Below are 23,356 nucleotides of genomic sequence, written 5' to 3' on the forward strand. Positions count from 1 at the left end.
TAGATTTTTGCTGCCACAGTCAGTGTTGAGAACATTTTTGCCATATTATTTTTTCATATTGTGTGAATATTCTGTGAATTAAATTTATAAAATGTAGACGCTGGATCCAACAGTAATCACATTTACAAACTCAAATTGTTGTTCAAAAACATTTAATCACTGTGTTCCTGCTAGGAATATGAGTGTCAGTTCCCTCCTACCTGCTCAGAATGTTACTATTTAATCTTTGTTAGTTGGGTAGGTGAAAAGTTTATATATATATAAACTTTTTTTACCTGCTTATTATTTGTCAATTTTTCTCTTAAAGTAATTATCTTAATGACTTGTGATGAGTTTTTAGTACATATTCATTTTAATAAATATCTGCTATGTGCCAGGCACTTTTTTTAGGTCCTGGGAATAAAATAGTAACAAAAGAAACGAAACTATCTGTTTGTGGAGCTTGCATTACATAATAAGAATATTAACTCTTTGTTACATAGGTTGCAGATTTTTCTCTTTTTTACTTTGCCTTTTAATTCTGTATTGAGCCTTATATATGAAGCTATATTTTTTGTTATGCACATAGTCTCCTCAATCCCAATTTATGGAGTCTTTCCGAGATTTTTAATTTTAATTTTTATATTTAAATATTTAAACCATTTGACATTTTCGTATGTGTGGTATGAGTACAGATTTAATATCTGTGTTTAATATATGTAATGAATATATATTTTTATATAGTTTAATGTATATTAAATATTTATATTATGTATATATTTTAAATAATTTGACAGCCAGTTATTTCATCACCATTTTTTTCTGCTGATATAAAATGCTGCTTAATTATTGTGTTATATCTATAGTACGTTTGGGTATCTGGTACAATACTAATCAGAAAGGGTATAATTGATTAAAGACATGACTATTCTTTTTTCTCCACAATATTCTTATTTATTTCAGTATATTACTCCAGGCAATTTAGAATCTGTTTTTCACTTCCTTCACTCAAAACAGTCCACACAGAGAATCTGATTAGAATTGATTCAATGTATTGATTAGTTTGGATGAATTAAAATATTTACAGAATTGATTTTTTCTATTCAAGAGTATCATATCTTGCCATTTATTTTAGACTTCTTTTATGTTCTTAAGTAAAATTTTATAGTTTTCTTCACTGAGGTCTTAGATATTTTAATTTGTTTTTAGTAATACAGTTTTGGGTGTTAAGCTGTTCTACCATTTTATTTCTGAATTTCACAGTTTTCCTTTGGCATCAGATCCCTTTTTATTTTCTTAAATCTGATTTCAGTTGAATTGCTAAAATTATAAACATTAAATGAAAGTAACAGAACAGGCCAGGCGTGGTGGCTCACACTTGTAATCCCAGCACTTTGGGAGGCCGAGGCGGGCGGATCATGAGGTCAGGAGATTGAGACCATGGTGAAACCCCGTCTCTACTAAAAATACAAAAAAATTAGCTGGGCGTGGTGGCGGGCGCCTGTAGTCCCAGCTACTCGGAGAGGCTGAGGCAGGAGAATGGCGTGAACCTAGGAGGCAGAGCTTGCAGTGAGCCGAGATTGCGTCACTGCACTCCAGGCTGGGCAACAGAGCGAGACTCCGTCTCAAAAAAAAAAAAAAAAAAAAAGAAAGTAACAGAACATATTTAGCATCTTTACTCAGAATTGTAGAGCAATCAGATAAGGCTTGAACATGAAACTCAGCCATAGGAAAAGTCTTTAACTTTCGTGATGCTAGAATAAAAACTACATCTTTTGATTTGGAGTTATTTTTCATTGGTAGGTGATATTTTGAGCACATACAGTACCTACAAAATATTTAGAGTTGGTCTTTCTGATACCTAGAATGACTTCAGGTTCACTCTTTATGCCTTTAGTTATTCCTCGTTTCATTCTGTGCTTTTAGCCCTGTAATCCCAAATACTCCACTTTCTTCCAAATGTGCATATTGGAACATCAAAATAATACAAACCTGTAGTTCTCAAGGTTTTTTCCAGGAATGCTGCTGTGCCTGCGGGAGGTCGGTAGGGTGATTTTATCCAGAGAAAGTGTAGCATTTTAAACCCCTTTTGTTCTTAGTGTTTCAGTATGAGAAGTTTGCTGTATCACACAAAACACTAGTTTCCAAATTAGTTTCTGAATTTTTGAATGGCATAAAGCAATAATTTTTATTTTTGTCCCCAGACCAGCATCAGCTGGGAATTAGAATGCAAATTCTGGGGCTCAACTCAGACCTACTGAATCAGAAACTCTGGGGATAGGGCCCAGCAATTTGTGTATCTTCTCCCGTACTGATCCAAACCTTTTCCTGGCCTGTTTTCTCTTTGTCATCCTGTTGGCATGTGTTCTCTCTTCCTCATACTCATTAAACTGCAAAGAAAGTTTTGTATGTTTAGTTAGTATTTGCTAGTGTCCTTTTTGTATGTTCGCTCCTGTCCTTCCATAGACACAAGTTACTGAATATAGCATACAGATAAAAGAAGTTGGTGTAAAATGTTATAAAAGATGTTTGAAGGTTTTTTGCATGAACGAGGGAAGTAACACTGTTAAATGCTTTTCTATGTAAAGTTTTTGAGGGCAATATAAATATTAAGCTGTATATTTGTGTTTTTTTTCCAATATTAGATGTTAAAAACATTTTTATGCCTAAGAATCAAGGAAGTAGAAGTGAAAAAAGATACAGAAGACATTAATAAACCAAAAAAATTTATGACTTTCAAAGAAAAGAGAAAATCTCTATCAAGAATGCAGAGAAAGGTTTGACTTATTTCCCCTTTTGTTTCATTTAAATTTTCTGTTTATTTGATCTTAGATTAAACTTACAGGCACACGTAAAAATCATAGTTAAATATAAAAGTTTTGAAATACATCATTTAGAGAATTTTATCTTTTCCTGTTACTGCAAAAAAATGTTTTCTTAAATCAGTTTTAACTGATAATGATTGGCAAGAAGAGCAATAGATGAAAAGATATTTTTGCCATGCTGGCTTTTATCCTTTGGCTTTTTAGATCAGTTTAGAGTTGTGATACACAGATTCCTTTCTTAACAGAAAAGATGCATTCACGTGAAGTTGGCAGCAAAGTGAGTTTCTGTTAATTGAATCTTGTTTCTTTATTGGTTTGCATTTTAAACTTGGGTTGAAATTTCAGCCCCTTGTTTATTTACTGAAACTTTGGAAACTTCATTTATTTATTTATTTTTTTGATAAATGGGGCTAATAATAGTACCTACCTTGCAGGGTAATCGTGCAGTTTAAATGAGATGATGCATATAAAACACTTGGCAGGTTTTATAAACCTTAGTTTTAGTACCACCACCATCATCACTATTATTGTTATCATCACATCTCAGAACATTTCTAAACAGTTTATTAGAGTGATCAAGTTGCTTGTAAAAACAAGAGTAATCTCTGGGGATATTCATCTTTGAATGGGTCTAATTTTGAAAACATGGAAGTATCAAAATAGACTTAATAATTGTGAACAAAAGAAGGTACATATTTTAACTATTTATATCATACTATCCTAATGCAGGTTGGATAGCTCTGTTAAGAAGAGCGTGTTTATAGATGAGGTGGGGAAACAAAGACTAATAAGAACATGGCAGCTCTTTAACAACTTCTCATGAGAGAAGGAAACAATTTCTCAGTTCCCCGTGCCTCAGGTAGCTTAGAAATTATCATTTACTGCTCTTACAGCATTAGGAAGTAGAAGAAAAAGGATATTTTATTGAATTTCTTTATACTGTCCGGTTTTATGCATTGTATGTAAATGTGTTGGGGAAGTATTGTTGGTGACTGGCTTCCAAGTTATAGGTGATTTAACCCTAGCCATTATTTTTGGGCTCAACATGTTCTTTCCTTTTTTTTTTTTCTTTTTTGAAAAACTTTAATAATAGAAAATGATAGCATATCCCAGATATCTGCTATTCAGAATGAGCAAATATTAATAGATTTACTTTAGTTTTTTTCCTGGAAAAAAATCCATAGGTGAGAGAGTAGGAATTTCTTTTCTCTCTCCAGTCTCATTCTTCTGCCTTCCTCCCAGGAGACACCATCTTTAATTTGATTTGTATATACTTCCCGTCCATGTTTCTCTACTTTGTTTATATTTGCATTCATAGACAATATGTGGTATTACTGTATGTGTTTTATGACATTTACGTATTCTGCCTCTGCTTTTTTCACTCTGGTATATGCTCTTAGATTTTTGTTTTTCAATCTATTTTCAGTGGAAGAAAGCAGAAGAGAAACTAGAGCGAGAGCTTCGAGAGGCAGAAGCTTCAGAGAGTACTGAGAAAAAACTTAAACTGGTAGGCAATTTCGTATTCTGTTATGCTTTTAAAATGCGTTAAGTGTTTAAACTAGAAATTTATTGTTTCAGCTTGTAGCTGTGTAATTTTGGTTTCTTTCATGAGGCTTAGATGTGTGACTTTTGTGATGTGCGGGAAACTATGATGTGATCAGTGCTAGTTTTATGCAATCACAGGGTGTATATCTTCATTCTGTTTTGTTAAAAATTTTGAAGATTGCATTGTGGGGAGGGATGGGTAGGGAAAGAGAAGTTAACCTGTTGAAGTCATAGTTATGCTCGCTCAGGAGAAAGCATACCAGGTTATCCTAAAGTCATTTTGTCTCTCTCCTCTGCCAGCACACAGAGACTCTGAATATTGTGTTTGTAACCTACTTCAGAATATTGAAGAAGGCCCAGAGGTCACCTCTCCTGCCAGCAGTTCTAGAAGGTCTTGCCAAGTAAGGGCTGTGTAGGTTGAAATCTTTTAGATTCTTTCTAAATAGGAAAGACCAAAGAATTTTCGAGAGTTCCCTAATGATGGCCCATTATCCTCAGTTCTCATTCCTTTTCTGTTTGTTACCAGCCTTTCCTTGAAGCTATTCATAACAGTGGGCTTTTTTGATTTTCTCATCTTAAACCTTTTATTTTTAAAATCTCCTTTACCAACTCCTTCTTTCTGCCTGCTAAATTCTAAGTGTTCCTAAGGTTAAATCTCTCAGTTCTTGACTCTTTCTGCACTGTGTAGTCAATTGCCCATTGTCATAGTTTGAGTGGATCATGCAGATGACTCTTAAGTCTATTTTAACCCAGCTGTACATCATTTCTGTAGTTCTGTGTAATCTGTTTCTGCTAAGATAGATCTTTTTGTGTATTCACTCAACACTAATGGCCTTGTCAGGATGTGAGCTAGAGTAAGCGTTGCGGTTGTCATGATAGCGTTCCACAATTTTTTGAGGTGGTATCCTATAGAACATTGCTATTCGGTAAAAATATAATGTGAACTTACATATATAATTTAAAATTTTCTATTAGCCACATTAAAAAGGTAAAAAGAAACAGGTGAAATTAATTTTTATATATTTTACTGGATTTGATTTATCTGAAGTATTTTAACACAGTATTAAACATTAATGAGGTGTTTGGTGTTTTTTCATAACATATTTTTGAACACTTATATTTTACGCTTGTGTCTTAATTTGGACTAGCTACATTTTAAGTGCCTAATAGCCACATGTGGCTAGTGGCTACCATTGTTGGGCAGTACAGCTTTAGGAATAGAGTTGGAAATAGGACTGATGGCTAGAAGATATAGAAAAGGCAAGTTCTGTTTATCGTAAGAAATTGCTTTCTAATAACTGGAGCTATTTGGCAATGGTATGCATTTCCTTATATGGTGATATGGTCCTTGTGGTTGAAAATCTTCAAAGAGAGGCTGGTCAGAGAAGGGATTATTCCTACATTGTGTAGGACTTGCTGTTTTTATTTTTGTTTTTAAATAGAGACAAGCTCTCACCATATTGCCCAGGCTGATCTTGAACTCCTGAGTGAATCATCCAGCCTTGGCCTCACAAAGTGCTAGGATTACAGGCGTGAGCCACCATGCTCGACCCAGCTATTTGTTTTTTAATGACTAATTCCTTTATTTAAAAAAGTTTAAAAAATATGTTCATTTAAAAAATTTAAATAATGCAAAAGAATATACAATTTAAAATTGCAAGCTCCCCCTCCTGTATATGTATGTAGTCTGTCTGCGTGCCATCTGCCATCATTTTTTTTTTTTTTGGAGACAGTGTCTTGCACTGTTGCTCAGGCTGGATTGCAGTGACGTAATCTGAGCTGACTACAACCTCCACATCCCAGGTTCAAGCAGTCACCTGTCTCAGCCTCTTGAGTAGCTGAGACTACAGGCATGTGCCATCACACCTGGCTAATTTCTGTATTTTTAGTAAAGATGGGGTTTCCTCATGTTGGCCAGGCTGGTCTCGAACTCCTGACCTCAGGTGATCCATCTGCCTCGGCCTCCCAAAGTGCTGGGATTACAGGCATGAGCCATCCACGCGGCCTGCCTGCCATCTTTCATGCAAATGGAATCATGCTATGTTTAGTGTCCTGTAACTTGCTTTTTTTTTTGGTTTTGTAAACAGTTACTTTTGGTACCTCTCCCTTATCACATATATATCACTTAATTTTTAAAAAAGTTTATAATGCTCTATTTTATAGATATATTGTACTTTATTTCGTGAGTCGCCTATTTGCACTGGGAATACTTGTGCACGTGTGAGTGTGTGTGTGTGTGTGTGTATCTTCATGCATGTGTGTGCATGTATTGCCAGATGAGAGGGTATGCTCATTTTAAATTTTGATAAATAGTTATCAAATTGCTTCTCCAAAAAGTTGTACCAATACGCATGGAATATGTCACTCATAAGGTCTTTTATTCTTCTAAGATTTACATAGATCAAAGACTCCTCACTAATATTGAAGAGATGACCTGACTTTAACCTACTTCAGTGTCTAATATAGTATGTGGAGTAACTCTCAAATTTAGCAGCTCATATGATTCTTCTTTAACCCTATTGAGTGGTCTCGGTTATTTCTACAAATAGAGGCCCAGGACAGTGAAGTGAGTTACCTAGGATCATGCAGGTAATTAAGAGCAGAGCCTGAACTAGATACTGGGGTCCAGTATTCTTTCCATTTTATCCTTAAAGCTGTCATAAGGTCCATATTCTTGTAAGTAGCAGAATCTTTCCTCATCTCTCTTCCCACCACCTGTTTTCTTAGAAGCCGATCCTGCTGGATACCTAGTAAACTTTCCTCAGGAAGTTGTTTGCTTCTAGTAATTTCTTTCTCAGTGCAGAAGGATTTTTGAAATATTTTTGGTTTGTTCAGTGCCTTATATATTTCTACCGAGTTTAGTGTTCAATGATGTATGAATTGTTGAAGAGGCCAATCTGAATTAACGAAAAGTATCAATAATTGCCATCTCTTTCATAGCTAACATTTCAAAATAAAGAATATTAAAAATACAGTTTTAATTTAATTTCTACCGGCTTTATTTCTGCTTTTAGTTCATTGATTAACTAAGTTTTGTTTGATTCCAGGTTTGCTCACCTTATAAATGTGGAATTTTTTGATGATCTGTTAGTAGTTCTTCATACTCTCATTGAGTCTGGTGTAAGTAATAATAAATTATTTTTTAAAAGATATAAATGGTGGCCGGGCACGGTGGCTCACGCTTGTAATCCCAGCACTTTGGGAGGCCGAGGCGGGCGGATCACGAGGTCAGGAGATCGAGACCACGGTGAAACCCCATCTCTACTAAAAATACAAAAAATTAGCCGGGCGTGGTGGCGGGCGCCTGTAGTCCCAGCTACTCGGAGAGGCTGAGGCAGGAGAATGGCGTGAACCCGGGAGGCGGAGCTTGCAGTGAGCCGAGATTACACCACTGCACTCCAGCCTGGGCGACAGAGCGAGACTCCATCTCAAAAAAAAAAAAAAAAAAGATGGTAATTACTATTTTAAAAATTTGTCAGGTTTATTGAAATATATTTTGTATACAGTAAAACCCCTTTTAGATGTACAGTTTATGAATTTTGACAAAGGCCTATGATCGTATGATTACCACTAGAATCAAGATGTAGAACGTTTTCAACCATTGGAGAGTTTTAAGCAGGAGGGTTGTCTGACCTGTTTTCTTTTTTTTTTTAAATTGATGCATAATAGATGTACATGGTTTCAGGGTGTCTGTGATAAATATATTCATATAATATAGTTTGTAAAGATTTTACTTGGGATGTCAGTTACCTTAAATATGTGTCTTTATATGACAATCATTCAAATTCTTCCCTCCTAGCTATTTTGAAATAGATAATAAATTATTGTAAACTGTAGTCACCCTGTAAATCTGTCTCATACTAGGTTATCTTAAAGATAAGCTTTATAGGTCTTTTTTCTTTTTTGAGTTAGGGTCTCACTCAGTTGCCCAGGCTGGAGTGCTGTGGTGCAATCACAGCTCACTGCAGCCTCGACCTTCCAGGTCTCAGGTGATCCTCCCACTTTAGCCTTTTGAGTAGCTGGGACTACAGGTGTGGGGCACCATACCTGGCTAATTTTTCTATTTTTTTGTAGAAATGGGTTTTTTTTTTTTGTTTTTTTTTGTTTTTTTTTGGAGAGGGAGTCTCGCTCTGTCGCCCAGGCTGGAGTGCAGTGGCGCGATCTCGACTCACTGCAAGCTCCGCCTCCTGGGTTCACGCCATTCTCCTGCCTCAGCCTCCCGAGTAGCTGGGACTACAGGCGCCCGCCATCACGCCTGGCTAATTTTTTGTATTTTTAGTAGAGACGGGGTTTCACCGTGTTAGACAGGATGGTCTCGATCTCCTGACCTCGTGATCTGCCCACCTCGGCCTCCTGAAGTGCTGGAATTACAGGTGTGAGCCACCGTGCCCGGCCCTGAGAGATGGGTTTTTGCCATGTTGCCCAAGCTGGTCTTGAACTCCTGGGCTCAAACGATCTGCCTGCCTCAGCCTCCCAAATTGCTGGGATTACAGGCTTGAGTCTTCGCTCCTGGCCTTAAAGTTCTTTTTTCAAGATATAAATGGTAATTACCATTCTTAATATTCCATCCCCCCTCACCCCCCCCTTTTTTTTAAAGGACCTAAGCTATCAAGAAAGTCTTCACTGTGTCCAGACTGCTTTTCATATTCTTTCTGGACAAGGTATGATATTTTCTTAATCAAGTTTTGTTTGCCTTACTTTTGAATGCTATAACATACCTAACTGGTGTTTGTTGTCATTTCAAAGGTGATGTTCTGAATATTGATCCAATGAAATTCTACACACATCTCTACAAAACACTGTTCAAATTACATGCAGGTATATATGTTTAGATAATGTTTCTTTTATATTTATGTTTTAAGAATATGTTATGACCAGTCATTGTAGACAAATGAGAAATAGGAACAGGTACATAAAATGCTGACTTGCCAGTGCCATGCATCTGTATTTAATCTTATGTAAGACTTGGAGAAAGAACTTCTGGAATTGACGGGAGATTGCAGTAAGTATAGCCCGCTGTATCTCCTTAGCAGTATAGCACTACCTCATTGATTAGAGAAATTGTTTGGGACAGGTACAAAAGTTTATCTTGGGTTTATCTGAAGTTCAGTCCAGTTGCGTAATGAAAAAGTAATGAGAACAGCTCTGAAGGATATGTCTGCTGTTTTAGGTGCTACCAATGAAGGTGTTGAGATTGTACTCCAGTGCCTTGATGTCATGCTAACTAAGCGCAGAAAGCAAGTTTCTCAGCAGCGAGCTCTTGCCTTCATCAAACGCCTTTGTACCCTTGCTCTTCATGTTCTTCCAAATTCAAGTATTGGCATTTTAGCAACTACCAGAATATTAATGCATGTAAGTAGTGATACAAATGGACAGAGCTAAGTTCTTATTATGCAATGATTTTTTTTGTTTGAGGCATGTCTTTTCGCCCCTTTTATATTATTTCAATTACAGAAGTAATTCACACTTGTAACAAAATCAGGTGACAAAAGAAGTATATAAAATTGAAAAAAAGCATTTTATACCTATTGGCACCTCTCAGAGTGTCATTAGGTGGGTATCCATTTACCATTTGGTGGGTATTTTTCCAGTAGCCTTTTAAAGTTCATATATAAACACATACACATAGAAACAACTCAACTTTGTATTTTAATGGAAAGAGGATTATGCTATATATTCTACCACTTTTTTAACCTTAGCATTTAATCATGGTAAACACATTATAACGTCACTACTCTAACTCTTTAATGTCTATGTAAGGTTTATTTAGTTCTTTGCTTAACAAACACCATAGTTCTGACTATGTGCCTTCCAGTTATAAATGCCTTACAAAAATTTAATTTTCATAACTCTGAGGTAGCTACCATTCTTGTTCCTGTTTTACATGTGGGAAAACTGAGGTCCGGAGAGGTTAAGTGTCTTGTCTTGAGTAGCAGCGCCAGTCAGTGGTAGAAGTGATACTCAAATGTAGGCAGTCTGGTTTTTCTGCTTCTTCCTATTTCTCTTGATATAGGTTATTTCTTTTTTTGCTATTACAAATGATGCTACAGTGAATATCTTTATGTATTTATCTGATATAATTATTTCTATCAGATTTCTAAAGGTGGGATTGCAAAGTAAGAAGCATATTGTTTTCTTTTGCAAGATAAAATTAATTTTCAAAGCAAGCAAAGATAAAATTTTTTTTTTGCAATTCTTGTTCTTACGATATAAACTTAAATTGTTTTTATTAAAACTACAATGTAAAGACTTTATGCTAAAGCTCTTATACAACTATAAATTTAAATGCAAATACAACTACAAACCAGTAACACCTCTTACATTAACAATGTTAATTTAACCAGTTCTTTTTATGTGACATTTTTGCAGACTTTCCCCAAAACAGATCTACTGCTTGACAGTGAATCTCAGGGAAGTGGAGTTTTCCTTCCTGAACTGGATGAGCCTGAGTACTGCAATGCTCAGAACACTGCTCTGTGGGAACTGCATGCTCTGCGGGTAAGAGTGGCCCTGGTTTTTTTCTTTTTGGGGATGTGTGTGAATAATTGTTTTCCAGTTTTTCTTCAAATAGTTGTTATTGCCAGAGTACTTAATTATATTTTGTTCTGGGGCTGCCTTTTTTAGAATTCTTGTGTTAGTATGCTACATTTTACTTTGCTCTTACTATTCTTTAAGCTGTTGAGGTACATTTTCTAAGGAAGCAGAAAACAGTGTCAGTTCTGTAGGGTGCAGTTGTGGAAGATTTACTGAAACCTTTCCCTTTACTGAAATCTTTCCCTAACACTCTTCAGAGGATTTGTTATCAGGTACATTTCTGTTGAGTCCTATCCAAGGAGACCTTAGTAAGCCCTGTTTCAAGATGGTTTCACCTATGATTGATCCTACAGTATGGACAGCATTAGAGTGAGACTTGTAGAAAATAGCAGTGGCAGGTAACCTGTTGTAAATTAACTTTTTTCACTCTGAAAGAGGAATTGCTTTTTGATTTTTCTATTTATATTGTAAAAGCAAGACTAAACTGCTTCACCGGTAACTTGATTTGTGTTTTAATCCTATGAGCAAAGATGATATTCTTTCTGTGGGTATGTGCTTCTAATGAATTACATATACTGTATGTAGGTGATTAAAAAAATTTGGTGTAATTTTATTTAATAAAATCTTTGCTGTGGCTAGTGTTTTTTGTAAAGGACTGACCTGTGCAAAATGTGATTGTCCCGTTTTCCCTTCAGAGGCATTATCATCCCATAGTGCAGAGATTTGCAGCCCACCTGATCGCTGGAGCACCTTCTGAAGGCTCTGGAGCACTCAAACCAGAGTTGAGTCGAAGGTAATATTTAGCATTGCCTTATTCTAAAACTACAAAATTCAGCTGATAGCCACTTACTATGAGAAGACTGTTTTAAAAAGTAACATACTACAAAATCTAAAGTGCCAGTTGGGTATCTGGATTGGTCTTGCTTCATATTCCTGAATTGTTCTAAAAAAAAACATGCTATGATTTTGTTAATCACTTAAAACATTTTTTTCTTCTTCTATCATTCAACTTGAAAAACTTTTTTTAATCATGAAAAGTTTCACACATACAGGATAGTAGAATGGCATAATGAATGTCCATATGCTCCCCCATCACTCAGGTTCAACAATGAATAATCTATGGCTATAGGTGCTTCATGTGAAGATAAAACACAAGTCAACCAAATTAAGCTTCCTTGCTTTCTCGCTCACTCTTTTTTTTTTTTCTTTGAATGGTCCTGTTAGGGCAAGAGAAGGAGAAAAAAAAAAACAAGGAGAGGGAAGAAAAGAGGTACTTTGGAACACTGCCATCCAGAAGGGCAGCTTTTTCTTTTTTTGGCCCTTAGAGAGTACCTTCTGACCTATAAGCAGCTTGGATGGGTACTTGCAGCATCTACCTCACACCCAGATGGAGAAAAGGTCCTCCTAAAAGAGTCTTCTTTTCCCTGAACTGTTTACTTACAAAATTTTCACAAGTACAGAAAGGTGAAAAATAGTAATTACTTTTTTGTTTCTTTTTTGAGATGGAGTCTCACTCTGTTGTCCAGGCTGGAGTCTCACTCTGTTGTCCAGTGCAATGGCGCAATCTCGGCTCACTGCAACCTCTGCCTCCCGGGTTCAAGCGATTCTTCTGCCTCAGCTTCCCGAGTAGCTGGGATTACAGGTACCCGCCACCATGCCCAGCTAATTTTTGTAATTTTTGTAGAGATGGGGTTTCACCGTGCTGGCCAGGCTGGTCTCAAACTCCTGACCTCAGGTAATCCGCCCACTTTGGCCTCCTAAAGTGCTGGGATTACAGGCGTGAGCCACTGCGCCCAGCCAGTAATTACCTTTTTTTATATACAGACAGGAAATACTTAAGTTATACAGAGAAAGAGAGAAAATGGTATAAAAAAATCCCTCAGTCCATTTATGGTGCCATAAAAAGTGCCTAAGACTGGGTAATTTATAAACAACAGAGGGCCAGGCTTAGTGGCTCACACCTGTAATCCCAGCACTTCGGGAGGCCGAGGCGGGTGGATCACCTGAGGTCAGGAGTTCAGGACTAGCCTGGCCAACATGGTGAAACCCCATCTCTACTAAAAATACGAAAATTAGCCGGGTGTGGTGGAGGGTTCCTGTAGTCCCAGCTACTTGGGAAGCTGAGGCAGGAGAATCGCTTGAACACGGGAGGCGGAGGTTGCAGTGAGTTGAGATCTTGCCATTGCACTCCAGCCTGGATGACAAGAGCGAATCCGTCTGAAAAAAAAGAACAGAAATTTATTTTCTCAGAATTCTGGAGGCTGGGAAGTTGAAGATCAAGGTGCTGGTAGGTTTGGTTGACTGATGAGGGCACCCCTCTGCTTCTGAGATGGCGTCTTGTTGCTGTGTCTTCTGGAGGGGAGGAACCCCATGCCCTCACATGACAGACAGGACAGAAGGGGAGCAGTGCCACAGCTTCACTTCATGAAGCCTCTTCTATAAAGACTTTAACCCATTTATGCCAGAGGTTGCAAATTTTTTTTTTTTTTGTGAAACATCAGACCTTGGCGATGACCTTGAGCAACAGGATATAAATAACTCCTACAGGCTTAGCGTTCTGATAATGGAACACTAGTAGGCATAAATGGGTTAATCCCATTCATGGCTTAATCACCTTTTAAAGCTTTCACCTCTTAATACCATCACATTGACTGTTAAGTTTCTGTATCTGAATTTTGGAGGGGACACATTCAAACTATAGCACCTTACAATGTACTCATTACCCAGAATTAATATTTTGCTGTAGGTTTTTTCCTTTTGTAAGCCCATTGGTTTCTGTAATTCAGAGATCACAGATTGGTGACCTGTGGGCCAGGCCGATTTTTCTGGCCTCAAGAGTTTGAAAAAAATTGAATTAGTTGCTGTCTTTTAAGTATTGAAAGAATTCATCTGAAATTCACATTTCCCGCTTTTCTTAAAATACTGGGAGGTTTGGTGACATTGGCTTGTATTTTACATGACTGTAGTCTGTCAGTTGCTGCCTCCTCTACATGAGGCAAGAGCTCTACAGTTTTCCATGAGCCCTTTCCTTCTGAGTAGGATGGAGATAACTTTTGGCCTTATTAAATAAAATGGCCACTTTTTCATCCCTCACACTTCTCAACTGTCCCCAGTCTTCACCCCACCAGCCTTGTTTTTTAAAAGAGGAAAAAAGGAGAAAACAATTTGTCACTCTTCATAATGATTATTTTGTGGCATGTTTTCCTTAGCAGTTTTGCTAAGGAAAGATGTTTCCTTTGTGGAGAAGGATGAGGAATGGGCTTATCCCAAAGGCTTAAGAAAGGAGACTCATAGTGGGCTTCTGGAGAGTGGGTACTGGGATGTGAGCCTAATTGCTACCCTCATAGGCCCTTGCCTATCTGTTTTGGAGAGTGTGAACTGATTCCATATCATTAAGGATTCATTTACACTCCATGGGTATAGACATGTATTCTGTCCTAAATGGCCTTTCCTTGTTTTTCATCCAGGCCAGTAGCTGAAGAGTTGAGCTGTGTTCTAAGTAATGACTCCATGCTTCAGTTCTCTGGCTCCCATGACTAAGATAGACTTAGTTGCATTATCAGTGGGTTGGGATTTGATCACACTGAACTGGAGTTCTTCAGCTTAGCTTTCTCTCTGGAGTCTATGCCTGTATTGCTAAATGTATACCAAACCTCTCTGAGGTGGATTTAGTTGGATAATGTTGACATAACATGGGAATTTAGAATTTAAGTGACTGGACTGGTTGGTTAGTTTCAAATCTTATACCTTAATGTATGGGTTAAGAATGAATCATTCTCTGAGTATAATCTAATTATTTTTGAGTTACACAGATGTGGTATCTTTACATTTTTTGTGTTTGTGATTTAGAACTGCTGCTGAACTTTTTGAGGCATATAGCATGGCAGAAATGACATTCAATCCTCTTGTTGAATCTTCAAACCCCAAAATAAAGGTATGGGATATTTTTCATTTTTTTAAAAGAAGAAATAGAAACCAATGTATCTCAATAACTCTAACTCCAGTTTGCTTAATTATTTTATAGGTAGTTTTTTTTTGAATGTTTAGGAGTTCATCATAGGATGGATATCTGAGGTTGAAATTCTATAGAGATGATCATGAAACCGTATCATTCAATATAGGATATGTCCAAGACCTTACCAAGCATCTGTCATTGTGTTGCATGTGTTGGTGTCAGCTGTTGCCATTTTCAATTTGGTTCACAGGTTGGCTTTAGCTTATAGCATAAGTAACTTCTAACTCAAACTTTAAATATTTTCCCAGGGTAAAGTTTTACAAGGGGATTCATTTTTGAATGAAGATTTAAATCAGCTAATCAAAAGATACTCCAGTGAAGTTGCTACTGAATCGCCTCTGGATTTCACGAAATATTTGAAAACATCACTACACTAGTAAAGGAATGAAGTCAGTGGACTTTCTTGTATATTTGTGTGTGCAGATGTACATAAAGATGAGTTGTTAACTTAGGATCTTTTCTTTTTATACAAGGAAAGCTTCCTAAGAATGTCTAGGAGGAGGAGGAAGAATGACCCTTTACGTGGCACAGGGTTCTGCCCCTATGCTGAATATGTCATTTCATCAAGGAGATCAAAAGCCTTTTTTTCTCCCTAGTATTTGGAAATTACTTTCTTGATGATGCTGCCTTTTAAAAGCTTCATGTACATTATAGTTTTTTTAAAAAATCTTTGGACTGGATCTTAACTGAAGTGCAGTTGCTATATTAAAATTAGGGCATAGAGCACAGAAAAATCAAGACCATGAGAAGACATTTTACCATTTAGCTACTTTTTATAACTAAATACTCTTTAAATATTTTTATTTCAATACTGTGGATGGAAATGAGAAGCATTCTAAATTTGAGTTAATATATTTTTATGAAGATTTTTGAGAAAAGAAAAAAATAGCTTGTATTCAGGTTCATTGGCTTTTGCTGGATGATCCACTTAAAGAAGTTACCTAATTTGGCCTTTTAAAGAAGGTATTAGTGTTTATTATAGCTACTTTCAAGGAAAGTTTGAATATGATTCTAGTCTCTGAAGTTCTTCATGTTTTCTGACATTCCCTGGAGGGTGACTGGAGAAGAATTGCTCCAGGGTAGAAGCACCAGGCCCGAGACTTTACCATTCTGTTCTAGGGACAAAGGATACTCAATGAGGAGCTTTTTTCCCCTCTTGGAACAGGTAAAATGCTTTTTCTTATTAATATAATTATAAAACTATTTTATGTAACAGCTATTCCCATATTCTAGGAGTGGCCTAAGAAATGCGTGTTTCAGTGACTAGGTTATAAATATTCTGTATTGTGAATAGTTGAAAAAAACAGCTGTTTTTTTCTGCTTCTTATTCTTGTGATATAATTTTTTGAAAAAAGCACAGCAGTCCAACTAAAGAGATCTCTTACTGTTTGAAAGTCATAGCAGCCAGTTATTTTACTCTGGAGCTTAGAGCTCTTTTTTCGCATGAAGTAAACGAAAGTAGAAAATTCCTTTACCATTCCAGCAGAGTGAGAGGATATGAGCTTAACAGTGTATGTCAGTCTTTTAGCATGTTATATATGATTTTTAAAAGTGGTTCTGAGGTCACATTTTTTAAGGCTTGATTAATGAGAAAGGTATGATTCAGCATATGAATATTTGCTTTTAGTCCACCTTTTAGATACAAAACAAAGTCCAGGAATGTGATAAATATTTGTGTGGATAACCAAAGGGTCTAATCCCCGTCAGAGCACAAGTGACCAATACACGTCACAAATTATTTATTTTCCAAACATATACAAATACATTTATACTTTACTTTGGCAGCAGAAACTATACTTCTGGTGAAAAATCAGCTTAAAATAGAAACTCATCAGCTATTTCATAGCTGTATTAATGCCTTTAATTTTCTTGTTATACATATGGAGAATCACAGTGGGACTACAAAATTATACATCTATATTTGAGTATCCTATGTGAATTTGAGGAAATATATTTGTGCATTAACTTACATAAGCTTATATTGATCACTTTTATTTTTAGAACTAAATGTAGTTATTAGTGATTACACACACACACACACACACACACAGGCATACACATATCCTGAGGCTATATTAAGCTACAGCCTTAATTTTTTTTTTTAACTCGACAAATAATGAGCACCTACTGTGTGCTTAGCACTATGCTGGCACTTAAGAGTGGGGTGGGAAATAATGGGTGTAAGACATAACCTCAGTCTTCCATGCTGAGTCAAATCATCCACATAACGCTTTTGAAAAATGCGACAGTACCCAGTTCAGTGTTAGAATTACTTTTGTCAAAAGTTTAGAGACCTATGTCATCTGCAATAGGGAAGGTTTCAGAGATCTGTTTGGTGACAGGCTTGTGCATAGTATGTTTTGAATCTAAGAGATGTATAAGAATAGGTAGGCCAGGTGTGGTGGCTCACGCCTGTAATCCCAGCACTTTGGGAGGCTGAGGCGGGTGGATCACAAGGTCAGGAGTTCGAGACCAGCTTTACCAACATAGTGAAACCCCGTCTCTACTGAAAATAAAAAAAATTAGCTGGACATGGTGGCGCACGCCTGTAGTCCCAGCTACTTGGGAGGCTGAGGCAGGAGAATCACTTGAACTCGGGAGGTGGAGGTTGTGGTGAGTCGAGATCATACCACTGCACTCCAGCCTGGGCAACAGAGTGAGACTCTGCCTCAAAAAAAAAAAAAGAAAAGAATAGCTTGGTAATCATAGAGACTCAGTATGTGTTTCAAAGGGACTCATTTCAGGTATTCCTATGTCAGAATCCATAGCCATCAGCCAAGAATTGCTTTTAGGAAGCTGCTACGTAGGGATGGCAGAGGACACATAAATTATTAACAATGGATCATGGGGAATATTGACCCAAGTCTAGACTCTGTGTGAGAGACAATCTCCCTTTTCTCTCTAACTTTTTTGGGGTCCCAGGTATATCTTTTCTGGCCTCACTGCTGATATATAAGCAACTGAAAAGGGGTCAGAGACTTTCACCGTGAGAGCACTTTCCCTGTAGGCTGCCAATATAAGATCAAAGACACCAGCCAGGAAAATCCTACTCCTCTTTACTGGCATGGGAGCATAGATGTGGAGTTTTGTGTTTTAGAGTTAATTCAATTTTATTGGGCCAGTAAGCAAGCCCTGATAACTTTCCAGAATTAAGCAAGGCCTGTGGGTCTCTGGGCAGAGGACAGAAGTCTAGAGATATTGGAAGAGGAGAGAAGAAAGGAAGGGGAAGATGTAGTTAGCAAAAGGTAAATTGATACATATCATAGAGGGCCCACTTTCATTAATGAGCTTCCAGTGTCTCCAGAGCCATTGAGATGGGAGGCCTTTACGAAAGCAAGTTTGATTAAAAACAAGTCACTTGTAACTCAACTTTTGTTGAGTCTAAACTTCATATTGACTCCCAACTGGAGAATTTGTAAATAACTTTTACTTGCTAATGAGGACATGAAAAGAAGCTTTACCCCTCAAAGGGCACTTTTCTACCCAGAGGATCATTCCTACAGATTTGGCATCACTGAACAGAGTGACAGAATTCATGCTCCTTTCTCTTCACTTTCAGTGATGCTTCTTAAAATTTTGTAATGACCCCAACTTGCATATTTAGATTCTTGTCCACATCAATTTTAACGAGAAGAGTTTGCTACCCAGATTTCTGGTAGCCTAAAAAGTGTGAAATGGTAATGGGTATAGTCATAGTGGCTATTTAGGATAATTTCTTTCACTTGGCATAATACAGCTGTTTAATTCAGATAAAGCTTTAAATAAAACTTAAATATTTTTGGCCAACATCAGGTTGTGCTGGCCATTTATGTATAATAGTAGACTAGACGCTTTACTTTTTTTTTTGAGATGGAGTCTCACTCTTGCACCCAGGCTGGAGTGCAGTGGCACAGTCTCCACTCACTGCAACCTCTGCATCTTGAGTTCAGGCAATTCTCTCCTGCCTCAGCCTCCCCAATAGCTGGGATTTATAGGTGTCCACCACCACGCCCAGCTAATTTTTGTATTTTTAGTAGAGACGGGTTTCACCATGTTGGCCTCGAACTCCAGACCTCAGGTGATCCACCCACCTCAGCTTCCCAGAGTGTTGGGATTACAGGCATGAGCCACTGTGCCCAGCTAACTCTTTACATTTTAAAACGATGTGTTCTTTCTGTAATCCCAAAGACTCAAATACAATGAAGTATGTACTTTCACCTCAAAATGTGATAAACAGCTAAGTTGGGATGCAACCTAGGCAGTAGGCTGGATTCCTTCACTTGCTAAACAGTCTGGTCTCAACTTGTCTCAGATTTATGTTGTAAAATATACACCTGTGTTAAAGGTTATGGAGGAGGAGTGGGGCAGCGCTTAGAAAGCATCAGAATCAAATGATAAACCTGAAGAGACCAGTCTTTTCATCTTGTTACTCTGCACAGTTTTCATTTGGCCTCTAGCCACTTAGACCAGCAACTCAGTTTTCAACACATGGTAGGGCAAACTGTTTGGCATGTTCACTTAGAGAGGCTTGATAAAGTGTTTCTGGAATATTTTTAAAATGGAGCAGCATTGTGCATTTGTTTGTTAGAATGATTATTTGACTGAAACCTATACTACTGTATAGATTACATCAAACTGGAATAGCCTGAATTCTGTTGACAAGAAAATGGTAGTTCTAGCCTTAAGGCTTAGACCCAGTAAGAACTTTCAATGACATGAAAGCTGTGTGGTTTATTTGTTTTTTTGAGACGGAGTCTCGCTGTCACCAGGCTGGAGTGTAGTGGTACGATCTTGGCTCACTGCAACCTCCACCTCCCAGGTTCAAGTGATTCTCCTGCCTCAGCCTCCCGAGTAGCTGGGATTACAGGCACGTGCCACCAAGCCCAGCTAATTTTTGTACTTTTTTTAGTAGAGATTGGGTTTCACCATGTTGGCCAAGATGGCCTCGTTCTGTCCTGATCCGCCCGCCTTGGCCTCCCAAAGTGCTGGAGTTACAGGCGTGAGCCACTCTGCCCAGCCTGTGTGGTGTATCTTTAACACTTCTGTTTTTAGAATATGCAAGAAACACATGGGGATGGTTTTATTTTTATAATTGGTTAAAAAAATTTCTCAGAGTGAACTTTAGGAGTTTTAGTGTTTTGTAATGTGAAGAAAAGTGTCTTGAAATTCAAAGATACCAATGGAAAGATAAAAGTTTGGGTTTTAGAGGAATACATATTTCATTTTTAAAATTCATAATTTGCTTCATACTAAGAATATGAAGAATCCTTTACACTTAGTTAATGGTTTTGAACAGCAAAGTTTAAAAATAATTTACATTAAATGGCACGTATGACTTGGATCAATAGCTCTTCAGTTAATCAGAAATGAAGCGATTTTACTTGAAAGTCTAGCCCATTTCAGATGTTCAGAGCATATGTTTTGTTTTTAGAAGTTTGTCTTCAAGTACTGAGAAGTAATGCTTCTAATCCATGGCAATATCAAGTGCGCAATGTATAATATATAAGTACAGTGTCAGTACAAACCTTGCAAAATAAATTTACCTTTAACACCAACTCAATCTACTTTTGCTTTAAAAAATTGTTAGGTTTCTTGTGAAGACATTGCAATTTAGTAGATATTAATTATACATCATTCTAAATTCATTTTGAAAACCAAAAATGAGTAATCTATGATTAAGCAATAACCTTTTTTAAAGCAACCCTATTAACTGAATAAGCAATAACCTTGAAAAAAAACAATATTATTTCTATATGAAAAAAATCCTGAAGAGGAGTGCACTGTGGTACACAATACAGGAACTAAATTGAATTTTAATGACTTATCTTATAGGACATATTTACACTTGAAATGCCCCAAAGCTTCTAATTCTCGGCCATAAAATGTATGGCTAAACTTCCTTTCCTGTTTTCAGATCTTTCTTTGTGCTCCTTGTTCCCAGTTCTTAGTTGTGTTGGCAAATTAAGGTCCTTGGGCCAAATCTAGTCTGCCACCTGTTTTTGTATGGCCCCTGAACGAAGAATAGTTTTTACGTTTCTAAATGGTTGAAAAAAAGTCAAAACGAGTATTTGTGACGTGAAAAATATATGAAATTCCAATTTCAGTGTCCATAAATAAAGTTTTATTGGAATACAGCCACGTTCATTCATGTATGTGTTGTCTATGGCTGCTTTTGCACTACAACGGCAGAATTGGGTGGTTGCAACATGTTTTATGGCCCCCAGCCCTAAAATATTTACCATTTGGCCCTTTACAGACAAGCTTGCTGACCCTTGCTCTAAGTCAATTCGTGACGATTTTTCCAACTGCTGGCATTTATAAAATGGCCGTCCCCTGGGCTTCATTACTTCATTCATCGGTAAATTGCTTGGTGGCAACTAGCCCTGTGCCATTTTGCTTCTCCTCAGCATGGATCTCACATGTGTGAATGCTTCAGTTCAGAAATCAACTTCCAGTTTAAGTCTGATGAAAATAAGTAAATTACATTTTTTTCCACCAGGTTCACTCTTTAACTTCTTGCAGAAAGATCTTCACCTGTAATGTTGTATACAGAGGCTTATTAGTATATTGAAAATGAAGAAACAGAAACACAGTATAGCAAGGGTTCAGAGTTTTCCAGCCACAGCTCTAGTGGCTAGGTTAGGGGAAGAGACTGTTTCCTCTGTACTCACAATGTTAGAACTGGAAGTAGAACATTAGAGGTTATTTCTGTCTTGGAAATATTTCACATTCTTTAGAAAGTTTCTTTTTTTTAAAAAAGATCACATTCAAATAAACTGTTCAACTTTAAGAAAAGGTGGCATTCCTTCAGCTAACTACTTCAGATGAGTATGTTCTTTAAAAATTTGTAATTATTGAAACTTTAAAAGGGGTCATTTTAGAACAAATATGAAATATGTTACCTAGAAAGTGGCAAAAATACTACTTTTCTTTCTTTTTGCTCTCTCTCTCCCTCTCGTCTGGCTGGACCTCTGCCGCCAAAGTTCAAGCAATTCTCCTGCCTCAGCCTCCTGAGTGGCTGGGACTACAGGAATTTTTATATTTTTTGGTAGAGATGGGGTTTCACCATGTTGGCCAGGCTCGTCTCGAACTCCTGACCTCAAGTGATCCACACACCTCGGCCTCCCACAGTGCTGGGATTACAGGCATGAGCCACTGCTCCTGGTCCTAAACCCTGAACTTGTTTTCTTATGAGCTCTTCTTTTCTTTTACAAGTGCTCGCTCTTTCTTGAAAAGACCATTGTAAAGGAGGTCATAACATGGGATGTCAATTCACATAGATGCACCAATGACTATAAGAGAAGCCTCCCTAGCTTTTGTTTTGAGACAGAGTCTCGCTCTGTCGCTAGGCTGGAGTGCAGTGGCGTAATCTCAGCTCACTGCAACCTCCGCCTCCCAGGTTCAAGCGATTCTCCTGCCTCAGCCTCCCGAGTAGCTGGGACTACTGGCGCGCACCACCACACCCAACTAATTGTTGTATTTTTAGTAGAGACGGGGTTTCACCATGTTGGCCAGGATGGTCTCAATCTCTTGACCTCGTGATCCGCCCGCCTCGGCCTCCCAAAGTGCTGGGATTACAGGCGTGAGCCACCGCACCTGACCAAGCCTCCGCAGCTTTAAGCAAAGCTGTAAAGTCAGGCTGGGCGCGGTGGCTCACGCCTGTAATCCCAGCACTTTGGGAGGCCGAGGCGGGCGAATCACGAGGTCAGGAGATCGAGACCACGGTGAAACTCCGTCTCTACTAAAAAAAATACAAAAAATTAGCCGGGCGTGGTGGCGGGCGCCTGTAGTCCCAGCTACTCGGAGAGGCTGAGGCAGGAGAATGGCGTGAACCCGGGAGGCGGAGCTTACAGTGAGCCAAGATCACGCCACTGCACTCCAGCCTGGGCGGCAGAGCGAGACTCTATCTAAAAAAAAAAAAAAAAGCTGTGAAGTCAACAGAATGATTCTAAATATCTGCTTGCTTAGAAAAAGAAAAGAAAGTCATGTGAATCCATTGGTCAGAAAAAATACTTGCTACAGGACAATAGAATCTAAAGGCAATCATCTAAATCACTATCACCCTCCCCCAGCCTCCTAAAATATAAGCAATTAGCAATGTTCATTATAGTAGGCATATTATTTTTAAGTCAAATTTCTAATGGAGTTGTATTCTTCTGTACTTAAGAAGTAATCTTGTAGCTCATAGAGGGCTCTTTATATGTAGAGTAGTATATGACCAATTTACCAGCTTTAGTGTAATTTCACCTCATTACAGAAGTTATAGAGGTGTGTATAACATCACACCTATTTATTTGATACTAACTTCTGGATATGGAAAACTATTTAAAATTTTGACCACTGCAGAGTGTAATATAGGACATCAGTTATTTTAGGAGTTGCTCTTTAAATGTAGAAACATGGTCTCAATGTATTGGCCCTTGTTTTGGGCTGTTTTAAGTCAAATTTGGCTCTGTCAAGAGGCATCACTGAGTTCTTT

General features: G+C 37.7%; 2 protein-coding genes across 17 annotated transcripts in view; one reads left to right on the top strand and one right to left on the bottom strand.

Annotated features, from left to right (window-relative positions):
* The window catches only part of NOC3L (NOC3 like DNA replication regulator), a 48,687-nt gene that overhangs the window by 14,063 nt on the left and 11,268 nt on the right, over window positions 1-23,356 (top strand). For 4 of the 11 annotated variants that reach the window (XR_010118410.1, XR_008652882.2, XR_010118408.1 and 1 more), the window contains exons 11-22: window positions 2,625-2,756; window positions 4,231-4,311; window positions 4,650-4,750; window positions 7,397-7,469; window positions 8,947-9,010; window positions 9,096-9,167; window positions 9,520-9,701; window positions 10,719-10,847; window positions 11,579-11,676; window positions 14,733-14,817; window positions 15,147-15,287; window positions 16,018-16,063. Coding sequence is in view for 3 of the 11 variants with exons in the window: in XM_055255000.2 (XP_055110975.1) it covers window positions 2,625-2,756; window positions 4,231-4,311; window positions 4,650-4,750; window positions 7,397-7,469; window positions 8,947-9,010; window positions 9,096-9,167; window positions 9,520-9,701; window positions 10,719-10,847; window positions 11,579-11,676; window positions 14,733-14,817; window positions 15,147-15,275 (1,146 nt within the window). In the remaining 8 variants the exon portion in view is untranslated. Of the gene's footprint in view, window positions 1-2,624; window positions 2,757-4,230; window positions 4,312-4,649; window positions 4,751-7,396; window positions 7,470-8,946; window positions 9,011-9,095; window positions 9,168-9,519; window positions 9,702-10,718; window positions 10,848-11,578; window positions 11,677-14,732; window positions 14,818-15,146; window positions 16,226-23,356 lie in introns of those variants that run through there. The other 7 variants (XR_010118420.1, XR_010118409.1, XR_010118407.1 and 4 more) reach the window with 5 other exon arrangements.
* The window catches only part of PLCE1 (phospholipase C epsilon 1), a 440,302-nt gene continuing 433,566 nt past the window's right edge, over window positions 16,621-23,356 (bottom strand). For 3 of the 6 annotated variants that reach the window (XM_063629746.1, XM_055254888.2, XM_055254898.2), the window contains one exon: window positions 16,621-21,411. The gene's annotated coding sequence lies outside the window, so the exon portion shown is untranslated. The remainder of the gene's footprint in view (window positions 21,412-23,356) is intronic. The other 3 variants (XM_063629733.1, XM_055254872.2, XM_055254909.2) reach the window with 1 other exon arrangement.

The sequence above is a fragment of the Symphalangus syndactylus genome, chromosome 2, assembly GCF_028878055.3.
Source record: "Symphalangus syndactylus isolate Jambi chromosome 2, NHGRI_mSymSyn1-v2.1_pri, whole genome shotgun sequence".
Classification (NCBI taxonomy): domain Eukaryota; kingdom Metazoa; phylum Chordata; class Mammalia; order Primates; family Hylobatidae; genus Symphalangus; species Symphalangus syndactylus.